This window comes from Sminthopsis crassicaudata, chromosome 4 (assembly GCF_048593235.1).
Source record: "Sminthopsis crassicaudata isolate SCR6 chromosome 4, ASM4859323v1, whole genome shotgun sequence".
In the NCBI taxonomy this organism is placed as follows: Eukaryota; Metazoa; Chordata; class Mammalia; order Dasyuromorphia; family Dasyuridae; genus Sminthopsis; species Sminthopsis crassicaudata.
Genome location: NC_133620.1, coordinates 68,600,725 through 68,624,540, shown reverse-complemented (window position 1 = coordinate 68,624,540; position 23,816 = coordinate 68,600,725). Strand labels below are relative to the sequence as shown.

General features: G+C 32.5%; 1 protein-coding gene across 1 annotated transcript in view; it reads right to left on the bottom strand.

The window, feature by feature from the left end:
• The window catches only part of CEP350 (centrosomal protein 350), a gene marked incomplete in the record, with an annotated part of 163,600 nt that overhangs the window by 116,331 nt on the left and 23,453 nt on the right, over window positions 1-23,816 (bottom strand). The window contains 6 exon segments of the mRNA XM_074308508.1: window positions 1,634-1,747; window positions 5,217-5,836; window positions 10,363-10,525; window positions 11,430-11,541; window positions 14,564-14,607; window positions 16,598-16,683. Of these exon segments, the coding sequence (XP_074164609.1) occupies window positions 1,634-1,747; window positions 5,217-5,836; window positions 10,363-10,525; window positions 11,430-11,541; window positions 14,564-14,607; window positions 16,598-16,670 (1,126 nt within the window).

Genomic DNA, 23,816 nt, shown 5'->3' with positions numbered 1-23,816 from the left:
CTAGGTGGCATAGTGGATAGAACACCAGCCCTGAAATCAGGAGGACCCGAGTTCAAACCTGGTCTCAGACACTTAACACTTCCTAGCTGTGTGACCCTGGGCAAGTCACTTAACCCCAGCCTCAAAAAAAAAAAAAAAAAAATATATATATATATATATATATATATATATATATATATATATACTCTAACATTTTTTAACATGTATTGGTCGACCTGCCATCTGGGGGGGAGGGGAAGGAGGGGAAAAATTGGAAAAAAAAATTTTTGGCAATTGTCAATGTTGTAAAATTACCCATGCATATATCTGGTAAATAAAAACTATTATTTTTTTTTTTAAAAAGTGCATGTTTTACACAAAGAAAGAAATCTGAAGAGGGTTCAATATCACATAGCTAAGTAATGGCAGAGTTTCCTGCTTAATCTTACATTTTTCTTACCTTCCATCTAATGTTTTTTTCTACTATATAACTTTCCTTCCTAAGTTGATCTATAAACAAAAAAAATTCTAGAAGCTGGACCCAAATAGAATATATTTCTCAAAACTCATACTTTTTAATAACAATCAAATTTAGTAACAACATATTTAAGGCATTTGGTTTCAAAATAATAAGAGAAACAATAAAGCAGAATTAAACTTAATGAATTTTTTTTTAATTTATAAGAAAGGAGTTAAAGATCATCTTCATCTCTTCTATACTATTTCTCAATCTCTTTTTTTTTCTTTTTTTTTTTTTCTTTTTCTGAGGCTGGGGTTAAGTGACTTGCCTAGGGTAACACAGCTAGGAAGTGTTAAGTGTCTTTAGAGACCAAATTTGAACTCGGGTCCTCCTGAATTCAGGACTGGTGCTCTATCCACTGCGCCACCTAGCTGCCCCTATTTCTCAATCTCAAAGAGCATTTTTTCAACAGTTCCATGACAAATTATTAAAAACTCAAAGGTATAAAAAAGACCTAAAAGAAATGCATTTTAATCATCTCTTCCTGAAAATTATTACAACTCAGCATTTTATAATAACTTATTTTCTCCCTTGCCAGTTTTAATCCTGTAACAGAGACTTTTAAAAAAAAAAAAAGATATTTAGGGCAGTGGACAGAATAATAGACTTAAAATGAGGAAGATCTGGGCCAAATTCCACCCGCCAATATTTATAAACTATGTGATCACAAACATTTCATTTCCCAGCCTCAGTTTTTTAATCCATAAAATAAGGAGAATACTGATAGTACCTACCTATCACAGGTTTCAGAGAGATTCGAATGAGATAACACTCATAAAGTGCTTTAGAAATCTAAAATACTTGAATAGATTTGTAGCCTCCTCAATTTAGGTACTTCCTTCTGTGTTACAGACCACATGTTCATGCCTGCCACTTCTTAAGTAATCCTTGATTCTACCCATTCTTTGTAATTGTACATGAGTTATGAGCCCTAAAGTCAACTATTATAAGTTATATAGAGTACTCTGTAACTGAAACTCACATTTTAGGCCCAAGATTGATTTGGAAAGAAGTGATACAAAGTGACAGAATAAAAACTTATTATACCATGCTAGACAGCTTTTTGCTTTTGCTCCCATTTTAGTTTTGCATACAAAATTTTCAAATCATATGTTTAAAGAATTTGCTTCTTACCACCAAAGTGTAATCCAAGATCTCGATATAAATCTCTACTCATATTATGAAACACTGCTTCAGGCCACACCTTTCCATCAGGGGTTCGAATTTTAGTCTCTGCAGGGTTGAAGCCTGTGATAAATCAACAAGACAGAACACCCTTAATTTAAGAATTGTCAGAGTTACCTCAGAAGGCTGAGGTTTTTTCCTTGGAAAAATTGGGTCACAAATTACATAATGTATTATAACACATTGTCTTAAAAGTAAGGTACAAGCAAGAGAAAAGAGCATATGATCATTTTAAAATTGCATAATAAAAACAAAATTTAATACTGAAATACATTAAATTCAACTTACAAACATTTACTAAATGCCAACCATGTATTCAGTCTTATGGATATGTAGATAAAAAAAGTGACAGTTATTGCTCTAATAAGGAACTTACCTTCTTCAGGGGGTGGGAAGGGGGGGAGGAGAGGGAGATACAGCAAATACACAAATAATTTAAATACATGGGAAAGTGTCATTCAAATATTTCAAAGGAGAAGTACAAAGAGTTCTAGGAAAATTGAGGAGGGATAGAAAAATTTCAACTATGAAGGGGATTCACTCTAATCAACTAATCCAATGTTTAGAAATTATTTTCAAAGTAATTTGAAAGAAAAATTATTCTTATGCAAAGATTTTTATAGACACATAATAATATGATAGCAAAATCAAAATAACCCCAAAAGACAGAAAAATAAGCTAAGTATGTAGAATTGAGAAAAGGCTTAAGAAAGTACACTATTTCTGTAAAGAATAACAAATATGAAGATATATTAAAAATATGAAAAAACCTAAGCAAAATAATGAAAAAAACTAGAAAGACTACATATGAATTTACAACTATGTAAAATATGTATCCACACATATGTGAACATATAAATCATAAGGTTAGAAAAGAGTTACAGAACAGACTCTTGAGTTGACACTAATAAACCTATAAACTATTATAAAATTCATTAAACAAAAGATAAAATTGAGGAAAAAAACCATCAGTCTTGGAGAAAGAAAATATTTTAGCAAAAGAGGAAAAGATCCTGTTCTTCATTCTTCTCTGCAAATTCTTAAAATGCTGTGTGCCTCAATCTCAAATATAAAGATGATCACCATTTTTGTTTTGTCACTGAGATTTCAACACTATTGTCAAAAAATGTAAGAAAAAGCCTTTTAAAATCTATTCCTTCAATCTATTCCAAATATATCATTAATCATGGCCTTTAAAAGCATACTACTCCTGACAATCATTCATCATAGACAAAAAGTCTGACGACTAAGACAAAAGTCTTAATGTAGAATGGATCAGCATTTCAGAGATTTCACTTTTATGGTTTTTGAATTAGTCTGCTCTTGGCTAATATTCATTACTGAAAGAATCCATATTGAACAGAACATTTCCTTCTATTAGGAAGAAATAATGTAGGGGAATATGCATGCAATATAATTCAGAGATCCTGGATAATTTTGTCAATTTCATATTGAATTAATCACTAATTAATGAAATGACTCAATCTAAAGCATGGATAAATTTTGGCTTAAATAACTAAATATGACATGTATTAAGACAGGCAGAAATTCACAGCCATGCACAGCATATAATAGCAATGAATCATTGTGGAGTTTGCAAAGATATGATGTGAGATAGAGTTTGGGGGTAGGGAAAGTGGGCAGTAATTTCCATCTAGCCTTTAGATAATTTCATGCAGTTTATGGAGAAGCACTAAGAAGTGATATTTCTATTTTGATCTATAGTTACAAAAGTTTTTAAGTCTTAAGCAATTATAATTTGGTAAAAAGAAGAAAGCATGTCTTTTTTTTTTTTTTAATGCCTATATGCAAATTCATTCTTTCAGGCCTATATTCTAGTCTAACTATATTCCCACTTTGATTTTCATTCTTCCTTTCTTCTTCCTCTTCTATATATAAAATTTTCCTTTTTAATTTTTAAAAATGGTTTAATGAAAAATTCTATTGTCCTCTAAAGAAAACAATAATAAATTAAGCTCTTGCATCCTCCTTCTTCCCCCAATCCCAGCATGGTTCTCAATTTTTTTTTTTCTGACAATAAATGGCATTTGGAATAAAAAAGGTTCGAATAAGCAAAGTTAAAGAAACGTATTTAAGGATAATAAATATATTTAGAAGCAATATAATTGCCACAAGAAGAAATGTGGTATAAGGGCAGCTAGGTAGCACAGTAGATAGAGCACCAGCCCTGAAGTCAGGAGGACATGAGTTCAAATTTGACCTCAGACACTTAACATTTTCTAGCTATGTGACCCTGGGCAAGTCACTTACCCCCATATGCCTCAGCAAAAAGAAAAAAAAAAGAAAAAAAAATTAAAGAAAAGAAGAGAAGAGAAAAGGAAAAGAAAAAGAAGAGAAAAGAAAAAGAAGAGAAAAGAAAAGAAAAGAAAAGAAAAGAAAAGAAAAGAAAAGAAAAGAAAAGAAAAGAAAAGAAAAGAAAAGAAAAGAAAAGAAAAGAAAAGAAAAGAAAAGAAAAGAAAAGAAAAGAAAAGGAAAAGAAAAGAAAAGAAAAGAAAAGAAAAGAAAAGAAAAGAAAAGAAAAGAAAAGAAATATGGTCTAGACTTGGGTTCAAGTCCTGTCGTACTGGCTGTGTGACCATGGGCAAATAAACTTTTCAGTGTCCCCAGGCAACCCTTTAAAATTATTAGCTATTGAACAGTTGCTGATCTACCTCGGTAGATTTCACTACCAGAATTTATTACAACAATGAAATTAGAGGTCTATACACACACACACACACACACACACACACACACACACACACCCAAATGTTGTTACAAATTTAAGAAAATAACAATCCTATCTTTAACCAAATGTTTATTCTATACAAAAGCAAATAGATACCAAAATGACTATCTACTGATATGAAAATATATAACTATTTAATATTGTAAAAGTACTTGTAGAAAAAGTTCCTGATAATATATTATGATTAAAACATATTATGATTAAAATATCTAATAAACAGGAAAAAAAAATCAGAATGGTATTACTTCCAATGCATAGAAAGAAATACCATCTTTTTAATAACCCTGTTAATATAACCCTGTTAGGGGGCAGCTAGGTGGCGCAGTGGATAGAGCACCAGCCTTGAATTCAGGAGGACCCAAGATCAAATCTGGTCTCAGACACTTAACATTTCCTAGCTGTGTGACCCTGGGCAAGTCACTTAACCCCAGCCTCAGGAGGAAAAAAAAAAAAAAAAAATTTATATATATATATATATATATATATATATATATATATATATATATATATATATATATATATATATATATATATATATATATATATATATATATATATATATATATATATAACCCTGTTAAATGTGATCAATTTTGTTCAAAGTAACACAAATTCAAATGAGTCAATTTTACAAATTAGTAAATATTATCATTTCTCCATCAATTATGTCAATTTACTGTCAAATACCCACAAATTAAGTCAATGAAAAATAAATTATTTTAATGTGCTATCCAAAAGAAGGCACTCATCTCTGTTAAAAAACATATTGGGAAGTATACAAACCTTTATATGCCGGAGCAGGTGGTGCTGTTGCCACTTTCCGAACTTTTGCTGTCACTCCACTGTCAACATTGGTTATCATCACTGGCTGGTCAACATGTCCCAGATGCTGACCTCTGCCACTAACATCTTCTGAGTTCTCCCATTGTTTCCTAATCCGCTCCTTGAGTTTTTCTAGTTTGGAATCATGCTGTCGCCGCTTTAAGATGTCTAATCTGGTACTAGTAGTACTAGCAGACGATGGAGAAGATTCACTTGGCCTTGACATTTTCATATCAACATCACAGTTTATGTTACTCATTGAAGTCTTCTCATTTACTTTTGACCCACAAGGTTTTTCTTCCTCAGTTCTTATAGGAGCTATTGCTCTGAATAAACCTTCTGAATTCTGCAAGGCATCAATTGCTGGTCGATCATTTAAATACCTAACAACAGTTTCATTTACAGCAGATGACTGAGAGCTGTCAAAATCTTGGCAATGTATATCCCGGTCATCCCGATTATATATCATCCAACTTCCTCCAACAGTTGTCTCTTCTGTTTTAGTGGTATCCAAAACATACAAATGTTTGACATCTGGCTGGCTAGAACTTAGACTGGCTGGAGCAACAAAGGTCTCCCCCCTTTGATGTAATTAAAAGGAAAAAGGTCAATTTGACAATAAAGCTAATATACAATCATCTGCTAGATAAACAAAAGTGAGTTTACAATTTTATGTACCTATATGACTAAAGGCCTAAAAAAAAAAAAAAAAAATAGCCTTTTGGAAATACTGACTCAAAAACAAAATTTATAGACAATTATTTATAATCTAAAAAAGATAAAACATACTGAAACTAAGTTAAAGACTTCCTTGAGGTCCCAAAACATATAATTAGAACTTGTAGAACTTGACTTTTAAGCCCCAAATATATAAAATCTATAATCAAATTACCCTACACAATATTAGCTACCCAAATAAATTCACTTTCAGTTAACAAATATCTGAAAAAAAAATTATAAACAGAAGAAATGTAAAATAAGCTTCTAAATTCCAAAAAAGAAAAAAAAAAAAAAGCAACCCTATGAACCAAAAAATAAAAGCAAAAACAAAAAAACCAACTCTGACTAATTAAAATATACCTTACTAAGTCCATGAACTTGTTTTATAAAAAGATGAATATTTCAAGGTCTCCTCACTTATATCTATTTATTTTTATTTATACACAAATTCAATAAATTTGACTATCTGACCTTCTAGGCACAACAACACAATAGCAGTAAAAGATTAGAAAAATGTTCTTTCTAGAAGCGATAGCTGAATTCAAGAGAAAAGACAGAAAAACTACAAAAAGTTGGCTTAAGAAGGCTCTCCCTAAAAACAAACAAACCCAAAACATTCTGGGCCTTTTAATTCAGAGGAAAAAATCTTCACAATTTACTAAATGATGAAGTTATCAAAATATAATAATCAAAATACAATAGTTATCTAAATGAAGACACCGAGTCATCAAGAAAAATTTAAATATGTTTTGAGGCAAGAACAGCACAACATACTTTTGAAAATTTTCCATTAAAATGATGGAAATAACTACAAATGAGGCCCACCCTTGTAATTCCTGCTAATGGGTAAATTAAGGTTGATAGATTTCTTGAGCTCAGGAATTCTAAGTTGCAGTGGGCTGAGCTGATCAAGCATCTATAGTAAGTCCAGCAATATGTTGTACCCTTTTCCCTGGTTGCCTAGGGAAGGGTAAAGTTCCAAATCAAATTCCAAATTTGGTTCCTATGCCAATCAGCAGTGAGACTTAAACTATCAGTAGTTCCTGTATTTCCAGCCTGGACAAGATACAGACACCAGTCCCCCTCTCCCCCCAAAAAAGAAGGCAGAGTTGGGGGGAAGGGAAGAAGAAAGGAAGGAAAGAAGGCAGACAGGCTAATTTTCAATTATTTAGAAAATTATTCATAGTACTATCATGTAATATTTTAATATTATTTAAATAGATTTTAAATAGCAAAAGTATTATTTTAAATAACTTCATTATTCCCAATTTGAAGCTAATTTTAGGAGTATATAAATAATTGGAATACAGAGAAAGTACTATAATAAAAAGAAAATCAATAATAATTTCTAGCTAAATAACATCATTAAGAAAATAAAGCACATAAAGTAATAGGCTGTGGTTAATAATGCTACAGTCTAAAAGACAAAAATTGCTACTTATAACAATTGATAAAATGATGTGTTCTCACATAGCTATCTTTTTTTTTTTTTTTTTAAATTCTGGAGAGACCAGTATTGAAACTCCCTCTACTAAAGCAGACCAGCAACTACTCTGAAACTAGTCTTGTAGAGTTGTAATTAGTTAAATAGCTTGCCCATGATCATACAGCTAGCATATATCAGACACATGTATTCCCAGCTTTAAAGCCATTTCTCCATTCACTGTGCTGTACTGCTTCTCTTTTCTTGAAGTTGCCAAATTCTAAACATTTAGCTTGGTATGACAGAAATTGGTAGGAATTCGACGAATCAGAAACCATTTCTCTAGCTCCTGTTTGAAAACTAAAGAAAATACTTATGTCTGTCTGAAAAAATAATTTATCAATTACATGCTTAGAACTTCCTCAATCATTTCCCTATCTTATTTGAAAACTCCTCTTTTCCTCTCTGTGTACATTTCACAAGATTAATTTCTTAGGCCTTTGACTTTTCTCTCTCAAATAACTTTTCTTCTCAACACCTTGCTCATTGTTATAGCATTCACTAATGTTCTTCACATGAAGGTTCCTAACAAATGGTCTTCACTCTATTATCTTCAAATGTCTGCTGTATATTACCATCTAGATACTTTGTTGTAACCTTGAACTGAATATGTCCAAACTGAATTTATCATCTCCCAAAAACATCTCCCTTTCCCAGCTTCCCTGTTTTTAACACTGAAACCTTCTCAAATCACCCAAGCATCAAAAAAGAGAATTCGAATATAAACAGATCACAGATTTGGGAGAGAATTTAGAAATCACAAAGTCTAACCTTCTCAACTGAAAGATGGAGAAGCTGGGGACAACTAGGTGGCACAGTGGATAGAGCACACCCCTGAAATCAGGAGTACCTGAGTTCAAATTTGATCTCAATCACTTAATGCTTCCTAGCTATGTAACTTTGGGCAAGTCGCTTAATCCCAATTGCCTCAGGGGGAAAAGAAAAATGAGGAAGCTGTGTTACAAAGAAATTAAGTGACTTGTCCAAGATCATAAAGATGACAAATGGCAGTACTAAAATTTGAACCCATGACCCTGGGCAAGTCACTTAACCCCAGCCTTGGGGGGGGTGTGGGGGGGGTTGAACCCAGATTCCAAAGCTCCTTCTAATTTTGGAATTGGAAGAGACTTCAAAAGTCATCAAACCCAACCTATCATCTGGGTCCTGGCTGATCCAGGTAGCTATTCCCATTTCTAGATTCCTAATCTTTGAATCATTATTAAAAGAATTCAAAAACTAAAGGACCAATGTTCTAAATTATAATTAATACTCAGAAAAGAAACAAACAAAAAAATATGACCAGAGGTCTAATATTCACATATATGTTTCTCTACTCAAAGTTACATGTTCTGTAATTTTTGTTTGCTGGACACTCTAAAATGTCAATTATGAGTTACCCATAATACTTTATTATTTATTCTGTATCCCTTTATAGCATAAGTCTTGTATTTCAACTCCTGGATATGGAAGATACCTGACAAAAGCAGCAAAAAGCATTAACAAGTTTCAGCATTTTCACAGGAATGTATTTTTATTAAAGAGATAATAAATCAATACTACAAAAATCTATTATTTCACCCACAGAGATAAGCTATCCACTGCTACAAATTGCAACCACTTGATATAACATTAGAAAACATTCATAAATTGCTATAGCTTAAAACAATGTTATCATTTAGTAACTAGCTATCCTTCTAGCAACAGGGCAGGGCTTTCCAAATTTGGTTCAGGTTACCTTCAAACAGAAGATGATCTGTCTCCAAGATATACTTTCAAGGTTTTTGACTTGGTAGGCCCTCATTATTTAGAACTTAAAGAAACCTTAGACATAATTTAGTCTAACTCTCCCATTTTAAAAATGAGCAAATTTAGGCCAGACATGTGAGGTGACTTGCTGAAGGTCACGGGGGCAGAACGAATCCAGATAAAAAAACAGGATTTGAACTTACCCTTCCTTCCTTCCACAGTGCTTTGCTCTGGAAGAATAACTGACTACTACAAAAAATTGCAATTGTAATCTTGTTCTTGATTCACTACATAAATGAAAAGTTTATTTCAAATGTCACCTAAAAGAGTTATAAAATTTTCAGATAATGGATAAAAATCTCTTCCTGAAAGATAATGTTCTACTAATACTAAGCCTTTATCTCCTCTATCTAGATATACATAGTAGATTACAGTACTAGGCCTCAAGTCAGGATCACCTGAGTTCAAATTAGCCTTAGACACTTAATAGTTGGATGATTCTAAACAAGTCACTTAATCTCTGTATGTTTCACTTTCTTCCATTATAAAATGATTATAACAACAGTATCTAACTCAAAGGTTGTTGTGAAGATCAAATGAGATAATATTTTTTAAAATAATTTGCATAGTGCCTATACATAGCAGACCCTACATAATTGTGTATGCCTTTCTCTTTCCTTTATACTACCCCTTTACAATAACACTGTCAAGAAGAATCAGTGAAAAATTCATATCTTATCAAACTAATATGGAACTTAAATTTTTTAGTTTTCATTCCCCATACAAATGTAACTGTAAAACACTGCCATTTAATTTTGCTGATGGCAAAATATTCGTGTATTTCAAAATATGCCACAAAATGGAATAGTTAAAAATGAAATTCTAATAAATTATAAACAAAGGCCTCATGATAAAAAAGGAAATCAAATTAAATAGTGCAAAAAGGTCTCATTAATTTCTCCTTCCCCTCCCCTACCACATACACCTGAAAAGGATGGCATTTATTATGCTTGGGTTTTTCAATCTTTCTTTGTAAAGAATCAAAAGAATAATTTAAAAGTATAACTGCTATGAAAATTTGCTAAATAAATTGTGGTCTTAACATAAAGTCTAATATTGAAGACTAAACTTATTAATTTAATTTAGTTGAACACTAACCTAAATGAAGCTAAGGGCTCACGAAATTCCACGTGGTTATTCTTTTTCACATTGCTCTCTAAGGTGGTGGCTCGAAGAGGGCTTCTAGAGGATTTTTCTTTTCGTGATTTGGATGCCTTGTTGGATGGAGCAATACCCAAACAATCCTCTAGATATCTACCATCTGAAGAAAAAGAAAATTCTTAAGGCTATATGACTTATATAATATAAATAATACTATATTGGTTAGTATTCAAGAAATTAGTATTATTTAGTAGTTCTAGGTCACTAGAGTTAATATCTCTAGCAAGATGTTTTAAATGAATAAAAAACATTCAGAACAAATCACTGCACTAATTATCACTCTAATCTATAAAAGAACTAGGGAAATCAAATATGAAATAAAACTATATAAAACATTTCCTTTTTACCAATGATTGTCTAATAGATTTCTCATTCATTTAGCAATCAGAATCTGGGAATCATCAAGAAATATGAGACAACCAATCTAGTTTATTCTTCATAGTCAGCAAACATAGAAGACTGAGTAGAATGCACTATATTAAAGAATCTAGATTACACAAATCAAGAAAGTATAGAATAAATTATTTTTAAAATAACATGATCAAGAAAAACCAGTGAAAATTCCTATCTTATCAAACTTTGATAGAATCTGCTAAGATTTTTTTATATAGTTTTCATTTCCCATACAAAACTAATTATAAGAAACTTCCATTTAATTTACCTGATGGCAAAATACTTGTGAATTTGAAAATCCAATACAAAAAAGGAATAGCTAAAAGTGAAATCCTAAAAAATTATAAACAAAGGTTTCATGCTGAAAAAGGAAACCAAATTCAGTGATGAAAAAATTCCAATCAAAACTATCATCCTCCATGAATTTTTTTAAAAAACGGTACTCCCAAAAGATACTTTACAATTATTTAGTTGACCATAGAGAATTTTTAAAAGTTCAACATTGAATGCTCAAAGCAAATAAAGTCTATGAGAAGAAAAGTTTGAAAGGAACTTCAAAAGCTTATACTAATTACCTGCATTATCTCTAGAACTAGATTTTTCATACATACCTTTCCTACTTATTTTCCTAGTAGCATTAGCAGATTTCTTGGTATCCATGATAGAATCAAACACAGCTGTGCTGGTGGGGGTTACTTCTAATTTGTTCTCAATGTGCCTCAGCTAAAATTGCAGACAAAAGCAAAATACACAAGTTAATTTCTAAAATAGTAAGGTCTGTACATTAAAACTACCTCAAATAATAATAAATATTAATAACTTTAAGCTTGCAGAGCACTTAACAGCCTTCTTTTGAGTAGGAAGCACACAGGAAAACTTACAATTTTAATTTTAAAATTATATTTTACTGTAGATGTAAAAGAATCAAATTACAGAACATTCAAATTTGGAGGAGGATTTGGGGGGAAAGATAACATCTAATGTACCAAAGACTCTTATGTTTTTTTATTTGGGTTTTGAACTTTTTAGTGTGTGTGTGTGTTTTTTTTAGAATAGAAAACTATCTGAAATGGCATGGTACACATTATAATGATATTCTATGTGATACATTCTCCAGACAGTCATGAGGAAAAAATGATTTTCAGCAAAGCAAGATTTTTGACTAGATAACCAAGATTTCTTTCTGTAGATATGCTCACAAGTTATGTTTTCATGTTTGACAAAAGACATTATTTAGGAAATAAAAGTTAGATTACACATATAGAGTAAGTGTGAATCAATCTTTTTTATATCACCAATTGTTGGGTTAAAAAAACCAGTATTCTCCCCAATTGTAATCCCTTTCTCCCATCTGATTGCTTTTTGGTTGATTGATCATATCAGAGTCCTGAACTTCTAAAGACTCTGGGTTTAAACTCAGCTGCCATGATGCCCCACCTGTTTTTTATTTTGAGGTCTTGGAACTGGACCCCGCCTCTCATTTCCCTGGGTCAATCACATTCTGAGGCCCAGTGGAAGCCTCTGTTGCATTTTGGACATGGGGTTTTGGGTCTTGTTCTCTTACCCTGTCTTCTCACTCTATCTCTATGCCTACATTGAGCTTTCAAATGCCCTACTTTACCTCATTGAAAGCACTGATGAGTCTCTCTGGAAATCTTTTGCCAAGAAGGCCCCTGTCTTCCCATGTTCTACATCATAGTCTAGGTATAAAAGGTATTTGTGTCCACTGTGGCACAGTGTCTTATGATCTCTTCTAAAGGAGCATCTTTGTGTAATCCCCATATAATTCTTCTACAAACCTCATTTGCATTTTCTCTAGCAAGTTGTTTGATCATTATTCCTGTAGCTGCATTTTCACCGATGGTTCTTATGACAGCTGTTCGCAGACGTTCCACAAAATCAGCAAAGGGTTCATTTGGACCTTGCTCTATTTTTGTGAAGGCTTCCTCTCTATCTTTTTGTCCTGGGAAGGGGCCCCATGTTTTTATAGCAGCAACAGGAATTTACTCATATGCTATCAAAGAATAATTAATCTGTACTGAAGTGTCTGCATACTGACCTTTACCTGCTAGTTGGTCAAAGGTGATTTGTATATTAATTCCAGTTTCCCTATTTCAATAGGTTTGTATCCTACATAGTTCACTATATTCCGAAAGCCACAACAAGTTTTACCCAGGTTCTAAACATGTCCTTACTATAGATTTCCAATCAATGTTCTTGTCGGTTTTCTGGAGGTCTTGGGAGCAACCTTTGTTTCAGTGGAGTAATCACCACAAGAGTAGCCAGGTGTTAAAATCCAAATCCTTTATTATCTCCTTCACAATCTAGTTTCCTTGTCTGGGGCCCAGGCTAGCTTGTTTAAAGGCCTGCTGGAGTCTTGGTTTCAGTGGAGAAGCTAAGGAGGACAGGCCTGCCACCACAGTAGTATGAGATGGAGTGAATGAATCTGGCTCTCCAAGTCCTTCTGATTCTGTCTCTGAGGGTTTGGCTTTAACTTCCAACCACCACAAAGTGGTCAATGGAATGAATCTTGTCTCTCCTTGGCTCTGAGAGCTTGAGCTCCTGCCTCCAGTCCGCTGTCTTCTCTGGCTCTTGGCTCTGGCTGATTTTGTCTAAACTCACATGCTCTCTTATAATTACATTATCATAGGTGTGAATCTTGTAGAACTATATTAAGTACTAAGTAATGTACTGAACTAGAGAACTATTAAGCACCATGCTAAACTAGATAACCACTGTCTCATCAATTCTACTAATTTAACACCTTGTAAGAATCCTTGTTTTAAGTACAGAGTTCTGGCCCATAACAACCAACTCTTCCAGGAGTTTTAAAAACAATTAACAGTATAAATCAAAGTATAGTATCACCATTATTATTACTGTGTTTGGAGGCAAAAAAAAAAAATTACATTACAGATTTAAAATGCTATAATAGGAGAGGTAAATTATCTTCACAAGAAACTTGATTTGATTCTTTTTAACCAAAGAACATAGACTTTGTCATATAAGTTTAGTACATACATTTTCCAAACCTATTTTCACTGCCTGATTTAAAACAAAGCAAGATATAAAAAGAAAATATTCAGACAATAATTAGATGTGGGAATTTGGTATCAAATAAGGAAGTAGCTGAAATGGGACTGCTATATAAAAGTAAAGAGATGATTATAGTAGATTAGAAGCACAAATTTCCCTATAAATATGCAGGCAGGAGAAAAGAATTTCCATTCAAATGAAGGCTGTGAATTTGCCAAATGTGGCCTGCTATACTCATCATGAGACCAAGCAAGGTTCAGTTACTCAATTCTCTGTGGGAAAAGGGAATTTTCTTTTGTTGTTTAAAAAAAAAAAAAAAAAAAAAAAAAGTTAACTACCAGAAGTAATCTAAAGACCACTGAAGGAAATGTTCCTTCCTTCAAATCCCTTTCAACTTATTGTCTATTTTATTCCCTCCTTAGCTGTCACTGTATCCTTAAATTTTTCATAGTATTTTTAAATTGAAATGTGAAAATATGAAAAAAATACAAGTTTAAGCATTCGTACAAGTATTAAAAGATGATCTCTGTAGGCCTCAATAAGGAATAATTAAAACTATTATTGTAATGTTATCACCTATGTAAAATTATGACTTCCTTATTCATGAGGAGAAAAGTACTTCTCTAATTTATAGTACAACACAGAAAATTATATAAAAAAGTATATTAGAATAATTTTAAATCAAGAAAGAAGAAAATTAATTACTTACAGCAGCCTTAGTCTGAGAAAGTGCATCCCATGATGTCATCACATCTGTTGAGTAAAAACAGTAGAGACAAACTTTTCTATTTAAAATAAATATATACTATTTCTTTTTCTTTTTTTTCCCAACAATTCTATGAAGTTCTACTGTAATACATCACTGTGACATTGTGGTTAACTTAGGTTCTTTAAGGTTATGCTAGAAGTGTACAAAGCTCTGACAAAATTTACTATGCTGGAAAATTCTGAGTATAGTTACAGCAACAGATTATGTCTGCTTTTCTGAAGATTAATCTCACTAAGTGGGAAAAGATTTAATACTAAAACCCTGAATAATAGGTGATAAATTCTTTTGCAAGAGCAATTCGTGAAACAAAGAAAATTACAAAAATGGATTTTGATCATATTCAGCCTTCTTGAGTTTTAAAAGTGACAGCAGTACAATAGAAGAGACAAAAGGATATTGAGTTTCATGCAGTTTTTAGACAAATTATAAATATAGAAGGTAATAAGATATAGTGGAAAAAGATTTGGAGTCAAAGGATATGTATTTAAATTCCAGATCTGACCCTTTCTACACTGTGGCAAGCCACTTAATTTCAATGAGCTTCAATTTTTCTAATTTGTAAGATGAGAGGCCAGCTTCGATAACCTCAAAGGTCCTATTAACTTTGCTTTTAATACTCCAAATATGAGATCCTTGTCCAATGACCCACTCAGCAGACTGGAGGAAGTGAATCAATTAGTCCTGACATTCTTGATATAAATAACAAGACAAAAGGAAGTTGCAGCCAAATGGAAGAATGCCTCACAGATTCTATTTGGAAAAGGAAAAGATTTTATCATGTGTCCAGAGGCAAGAAGAAAGACCATTTTATGAGCTGATGAGGTACCTATGATAAGCATTTAGAAAAATTCTTAAAGATTAAACATCTATTTCAGATGGGAAGAGGAGAGGATGGAAAACACAGAGAAACCCCTATGATAAAACCTTCCAAATTAAACCCAATTATTTTTTACCCGTGAAGAGACTAAAATATAGCCAAGTATATCAACAAGGGGAGTCTTATTAGAGTAGATCAGAGAGGGATACAGTAACAAAACAGTCTCTGTTCTGAAGAAACTAAAGAGTTTATTTGAGTGGTTGAGACAACATGTACAAAAATCAGTAGATATAAAGTACAAAAAGAAAAGAATAGGAATAGAACAAAAAAAAATGAGCAAGCAATTCTCAAGGGAAGAAACTTGAGTTATCAATAGCAATATGAAAAATATTTCAAATCACTAATAATTAGAGAAAATCAAATTAAATCACTACACTATTTTTAAAGTAATTTTAGACTGAATCTTGTATAATCACAATAATCAGTCTTCACCTTGTAGAAGAGATGAAGAAATCTCTCCTTTTACTAGAAATGTGAAGGCCTATGAATGTAAAACAATGGATATGCTATCAGATATTTGATGTGCTACTTGATTTGGCTTAATTGCTTTTTATTTTTGTTTTGTTACACAATTTTGTTACAAGCCTCATTGGGTGGGATATTGGAAAGGGTATATTTAGAAATGACTAAGATATAATATGCCCAATTGCTTCTAAACTAAAATGCAAACTCTTATATTTGGCATTTAAAGCCCTGTCACAAATTCATTTTAGTCTGACATCAATTTTACCCACTATAACTATATTTGTAAGTTGGTTACTATTCTTAAAATCTCAGAATCTGAACGACTGGAGGGGATCATAGAGGTTATCTAGTTCTTAATGCACCTTTTCCACCTAGTGAATAAATCTGCTCCCTAAAATCCTCATAGATGTGATGACCTTAAAATTTAAAAAACCAACCAACCAACAAATTTCCAGCACACATTGCCTCACACAGCATTCCAACTCATCTAGCTGGATCTCATTGTAAAGAAACCTCTTTATATTGACCCAAATGAAGTGAAATGCTATCATATATTAGGTTATGTTAATACTTAAAGTTAACATTCAAGGTGTCTAAACAATATATTAAATTTCAGTAACAAAAATCCATACCTCGAACAGTATCCTTATTATGAAGATTTCTTGGGTTTGGTAAAGGCACCTCTTTCGGCTTTCCACTCCACATTTTGCCAATTTACCTACAATCACAATAGACATATTCAATTTGAAGGTCGAATTATGGTTAAAAAAAAAAAATTAAGAAAATAATCTAATTCCAAAAAAATGTTATCTTCAGCTTTCATTGTTGTCAGAAAAGAAACTTATAAAAGATCTCTGACCTTTAGGAGTCATAGATGCCTAAAGTTTTATTTCCCTTCAATAAAAGTAGTCATTAAAGACAGTACAAATTCTAACGGTTACTATGAATGGGAACACACTAATGAATGAAACTAGATGCCATGATAATTACAGGCAGTAACTTTTCAATAACTCACCAGTACGGATGAGAATGTAAGATCCTTGGGAGCAGCAATTTTTTTTTTTTTTTTTTTTTTTTTTGCTTTGTATCCCCAGAATCTAGAAACTGTGCCTTTTACACATTAAGCCATTTAAAAAAGGCTTGTTGGATAAGACTAGTACCTGATACATCAGAAAGGTGCTAGGACTTAGTCCCAAGAGAACTGAACAAAAATCTTCTCAATCCAATGCATTTGCTACATTTTGGAGCAAGTAATTTCACCTCTTATGAACTTCCAGTGAACTCACTCTAAATAGCAATATCGATATTTGAACAACCTACTTCACAATAGGAACCTTTAAGGAAACTACTTTGTAAACTTCAAGGTGCTGTATGAGTTGGTTTTGTGCATTAAACACATTTTCCAAAGCCAGTAAATGGAAAAGCTATGCAGGTCTTTGCACTATCCTACAGCTACAATCCTAAAGTACATTATTAAAAATTAGGCCTAAAAGCCAAAGAGAAGATACATTTTACCTTTTATCATATAAAAAATGTACAAATACAAGCTGCCCTGAATGTAGTTCACAATTCTCAAAATGAAATTGATTTGAAAGGAAAAAAGATGCAACTAGAAACTGAAAAAGAATACTAATTATAATTGCGCTTAGATTTTATACAAACCAAATTGGGGAATGGGGGAAGGGAGGGAAATAGTTCCTTTTCAGACCAATTCAGGAATTAATAATACAAGAAAAAACTTGAGACATTTTTAGCTAGTAGTTTATTACATTACTCAAATGTGTGATTACATTACTGTGGATGTTTCCTGTAAAAATGTAAACTGTGGAACACTTGTCATGATATTAAAGTGTTGGACTATAAGACATATGCCCAATATAATATTAAATTTAGTCTTTAGTCAAATAGGAAAACTGGCAACTGAAAACTACAGTTCATGCATAGATTGAAATTTTTCCAAGTCCAATTCCTAAACCAGAGCATTAAAAAAATTAGTTTTAAAACAAACAGTAACAAAAAGTAAATAAGGATTATTTTAATTTTTTTCCCTCCAATCTAGTATAAATAGCCAATAATCATTTATTAAGTACCTACTACATTCCAGGCATTGTGCTAAGAGCTAGGAATATAAAGTAAGATAAAAGTCAGTCCTTGCTCTCAAGAAGCTCAAAGTCTAATGGGAGAACATGGCAACATGGAAACAGCTAGTACAAATAAAATACAGGATAAGTTGGAAATAACCAACAAAAGAAGGATACTAGAATTAAAGGGGATTAGGAAAGGTATATAAGGTGTGATTTTTAGGTGGGCCTTAGAGAGAAGGCAATCCAGGTTATAAAGGGATAGTCGAAGAAAATATCCAGATTAGGAGATGGAATGTCTCCTTCAAGGGAACAGCAAGGAAACAAGTGTCACTACTCTTCAGAGTTCATCTGGGATGGGGGGATTGGAGGAATGTGGAACATAAACTTAACAAGAATAGAAAAGGGAGAAGGGAAAAGAAGAGTCTTAGCTGTGATGGACTTTGAATACCAGAGGATTTTATATTTGATCCTGGAGGTGACAGATAGTCAATGGAGTTTACTGGATAAAGGACTTACATGGTCAGCCCTATGTGATCAGGAAGCTCACTTTGACAGCAGAGAGAAAAATGGAGTACAATAAGGAGAATTTATGGTAGGCAGAAAAATTAACACACTACTACCATACTCCAAGTGAAGAGATGAAGGCTTCCATCATGATAATGATAGTCTCAGATGAGAGAAAAGCTTTATACAAAAGATGTTATGATGGCAAAATCAAGAGGCTGTCTTGAAAACAAGTTGAATGTGAGAATGAGAAAGAGGAGTTGAACATGACACCTAGACTGCAAGCCTGGGAGTTAGGAGGATGGTGGTACCATTGACACTAATAGGGAAATTTGGAAGACAGAAAAGGCTGGGGGGGGGGGGGGGGGGAAGAATAGTAAGTTCAGTTTTAAATGTGTTGTGTTTAAGACATCTAAGGCAGATGTCATTAGAGAAGTTAGGGCTGGAAAAATAGATTTAAGAACCATCAGCATATAAATGATAACTGAATTCATGAGGTCTCAAGACCACCAAGTGAAATAGTATAAAAGGAAAAGAGGGCCTAGGACAAAATCTTGAGGGAACACCCAAGGTTACCAAGAATGACCTGAATATCCAAAAAAGGAGACTAAGAAGTAGTCAAATAGGTAATAGAGAGAAAGTAGCATCACAAAAACCTAGAGGAAAGTATTAAGGATAAGAGGAATACTCATAGTATCAGATGCTTCAAAGAGATGAAAAAAAGTTGAAGACAAGAAAAAGTTCAACAATTAAAAGATCATTATCAATTTGGGAGTAGTTCTGAGATCAGAAACCAGACTGCAAAAAGAGAAGAGAAGAAAAATGAAGCACCTACATTAGATGTCCTTATTAAGAAGTTTACTCACAAAAAGAAAGAAAAAGATTGCTAACAAAAACATGATCAGTGAGGATTTTTTGAGGATGAGGAGAAATGGATAAAAATAAAATCAGAAAAACACACGCTTGACAATATTATGTAAAATTAATCTTGATTTGGGGCCAACTCTGAATAATTAGCCTGTTTTATTTGGTAGAAGTCTTTTTCTTTTAAAATTAAAACATGCTAATGCCAACAGATAAAATGATTCAAGTGTTCTTTCGTTTGGAAAAATCTAATCTCTATGACTACTAAATCTAATGACAGCAAACTTGAAAATAATGTTAATGAGAACATGGAGCTCAAGAATTTGCATGGGAAATGGCAAAAAATTTACTTTCTATGGAGGAAAAAGATTGAAAAATGAGAGCCTAAAGTGAATCTAGTGATATTAATTCCATCCCACAAACCAAAATATTTATCAAGGATTTAATGTATAAGGCACTATGTTGGTTATACAAGAACAAAAACAGTCCCTGACCTCAAGAACTTCTATTCTTCATAACTCTTACCATTTAAACAACAATTAGGGTAAGCGCTTTTTATTACATAGGAAAAATTAAAATGAATTATAGTATACAATAAAATTTCCTTTTTTTTCCTTCTTCATAAAATTAACTATCCAGGCTTTGCTTTTCTCCATTTTCAACACACCCAAAGCTCTATACATTTCAACTCATCTAACTATGCAATACTTCAAGTTTTTGCTCTCTTTCTTCATAGTTCTTTATTCTCAAATTACATATAATATTTATGGAATTTATCATTTTTAAAAGTTACAAAGTAGGCACATTTTTTAAGAAGAGGACAATTAATGAGAAAGCTCTTCCCTAGATGAAAGTTTAAAATCATAACAAAAAGTTTTGGGTTAGCCTTTTTGACGCGCACACACACTCACACACCCCCACATCTACTTTTTAATCAAGCTATAAACTGAAGTGATTTCTTTTAAAATAGTTACTAAATTCATACTAAAAACTATTCTGAAAAAAATAAAATGAATACCATCTGCACTTAAATACTTTTCTCAAATACTTTAAAGTTTTGTAGAAAAAGGACAAGTAAGCTCAACTGGTCCAATTTTAAAATAATAATCTAACAGAATCATGAAAGCTGGGAGGAGGAAGGAAATTTTGAGACCATCAAATCCAATTCATACTTAATACCTTTCTATAATAACACTTATATGCAGCTATTCAATTTTTGTTTGAAAATCTCTAATGAAAAACATTATCTACTGAGATAGGCAGCTAAATTGACAGAATGGATAAAGCACCAATCCTGGAGTCTGTTAGATCTTAGTTTGAATTTAGCCACAGACTCTTATTAGCTAAATGACCCTTGCCAAATCACTTAGCCCCAATTTGCCTCAGTTCCTTATCTGCAAAATGGAAATACACACCTGAGAAGGAAATGGCAAACCACTTGCAATATCTTTGCAAAGAAAACCCCATGGATCAAAAATGTCTATGGAATCATGTTGAGTCAGACACAACTGAACAACAATAATGGGGCAGACACTAAGTACTAGGGATATAAAAAGATCAAAAGGACAGTCCCTACAAGCTGGGTATAGGATATATAGGAACTACACATACACACATTTGTATAAAAATACATTCTACTCAGAAGGAAGAAAGAAAGAAAAAAAGAGAGAAGAAAGAAAGGGAAGACAGGCTAAGGGAAGAACTAACACTAGGTAAAACAAACAACTAAAAATTTAAAAAAAAAAAATATATATATATATATATCTCTTTTTGAGGTGCAAAAGAATGGTCTAGACAAATGCCCCACAACTGGTTACAGAAATGTGACAGAATACTACTATGACATAAGAAATGATGAAGGAAAGGTTTCAAAGAAACCTTTTTATAAACAGAATTAAACAAACAGAACCAAGAACAATTTATATGTGACAACAATATTGTAAAGACAATTCTAAAAGACTTAGAAATTCTGATCAGCATAATTGCCAATGACAATTCCAGAGGACTCATGATAAAACATACTACCAAGCTCCTGAGAGAGATAAAAGACTTGGACTAATTACTAATAAGGCCTATATGTATGTACATATTTTTGTACATGTTTTACATATTTTGTAAATTACACGTTTTTCTTTTGGGCATAGCCAATGTAGAAATGTGTTTTGCTCTACTATACATGTTTATTAAAAAGATTTTTTTCCTTCTCAATAGAAGGGGTGAGGGAGGGAAAAGAAGCAGATTTTTCTGCTGATGGGAAAAGGAGAAAAAAGGAAGAGAGAAAAAAGTATATTTAGAACTCCTATAAGAACATAGTTTATAGGAAAGATAGAAAACAGAGGACAAGGAGCAAATAAGGAAAGAAAACCAAAAAAGAGACATTATCCAGAAACAGGAGATAAAATGTGAATTCTGCAGAAACATCAAGACCAACAGATTTGATAATTAAGAGATCTCTGGTGATGTTAATGACAGCAGGTACAGTTGAAAAATGATATCAAAAGCCAAATTGGAGAGGGTTTAGAAGAGATCAAGAGGAAAAAGAAGTAAAAGCAATCAATAAGGACACACCGTTTTTTCTACAATCAACAACTATCTTCTACTCCCTCAACATTTAGTGTTCTCCTGGGCCTATCCTGGACTCTTCTTTTTTCTTTTTCTAGTTTCCCCTCTCTAGAATCTCAAAAGATTCCATGGATTCCTAAGTCTTTCAGTTTTTTGACTTTACTGTTATTATTCTGTAAACTGTTCTCAGTTCTGTTCATTTCTATATCAGTTTATACAAGTCTTCCTAGGTTCCTCACAATAAGTAATTCCATCACATTTATATACCACAACTAATTTAACTCAATTATCACCTCTAAGCAATCAATTTGATATACCTAGCCCTATTCATTCTCCTGAGATCTAGTTCCACACATTTTGAATTGGATTTCTTTATAGGCATTTCAAACTCAAATCTAAATCAGAATTCATTATACTTTCCCCCATATGCAGATCTTCCAAACTTCCTTATTTATGATGAAGGTGTCACCATTGTTCTGGTCATCCAGATTTACAGCCTCTAAATCATTGTGAACTTCTTTATTTGTCCTTTTTTCAGTCAATAAGCTTACCTAATTTTATTAGATTTTACATCCATAATGTTATTTATCTTTTTATCAACTTTCTTTAAATATTACAAAGCATGTTATTGAGAACTAGATAATGATTTTTACTCCTTGGAAACCCATATAATAAAAATTTGAGATATCTTTTCTTCCCACAGATGGAGTTCTCACAGACACTAAATCTATGTGAAATAAAAGAGGTCCTCAGTCTTATCAAACTTATACATTAAATTATAATTAAACTTATAATGACTACTTAATGAATATAAATGAGAATTAAAATATTATGATTTTTAACATTAGAAATATCTGTTGCATTTCACCATATACTCCTATTTACTTATTTCCCCCACATCAAAAACTATTTTACTTTACTCCCCCTTTTTTCAATTTCTAATTGTCCACTATTCTGAACCCTATGTAGAACAAAGAAAGTGTTGTAAGATATCTTTCCTTAAAACTTTTTTCAGTAGCAAAACTAAAAAATAATTTAAAAGAAAAGATTCTACTTCCAAGTTTCTTCCCCTCCCCCAAAGCTGGGGTTAAGTGACTTGCCCAGGGTCACACAATTAGGAAGTGTTAAGTGTCTGAGACCAAATTTGAACTCGGGTCCTCCTGAATTCAAGGCTGGTGCTCTATCCACTGCGCCACCTAGCTGCCCCCTTCCACCATTCTTGAATCTATTCAGGGACCACATCTTTAACTACTTAACATACTTAACTACTTTAACTACTTTTCTACAAATATTCCCAAAATTCTTAAAACACAGATCTGACTACATTATATGGTTTTCCTATTTGACAATTAAAGGCCTTCACAATCTGTCATGCACTAAAGTCCAGTTTTATGGCATATTCTATCTCTTTATTCCCTTTGTATTCCAGTCAAATTGGCTTGCTTTCTGTTGCCTTGTGTATTTCATCCCTAATTTCCATGTTTTTATATAGACTGCCCCTCATAACTGGAATGTATCAAGTCCTCAACTCTGCCTATCAGAAATCAATTTACTTCTAGAATTAGTTTAAAAGGCAGCTCCTAGTTAAAAAGTTTTCCTATCTCCAACTTGTTAAAATTCTCCCCTAATGGAATCAATTCACCTTATTTCAACATCACTCTTTATGTCATACTTATTTCTCACCTATTATCCTTTTGACAAAGAAAAGCAATCAAGCAAAAATAGTCCATATGAAGACTGACAATGTATACAATATTCTATCCTGGTAGTCCTCTATTGCTCTGCTGAAGGAGATGTAATCTCCTACATTGTTAAACTTTATAACAGATACTGTATA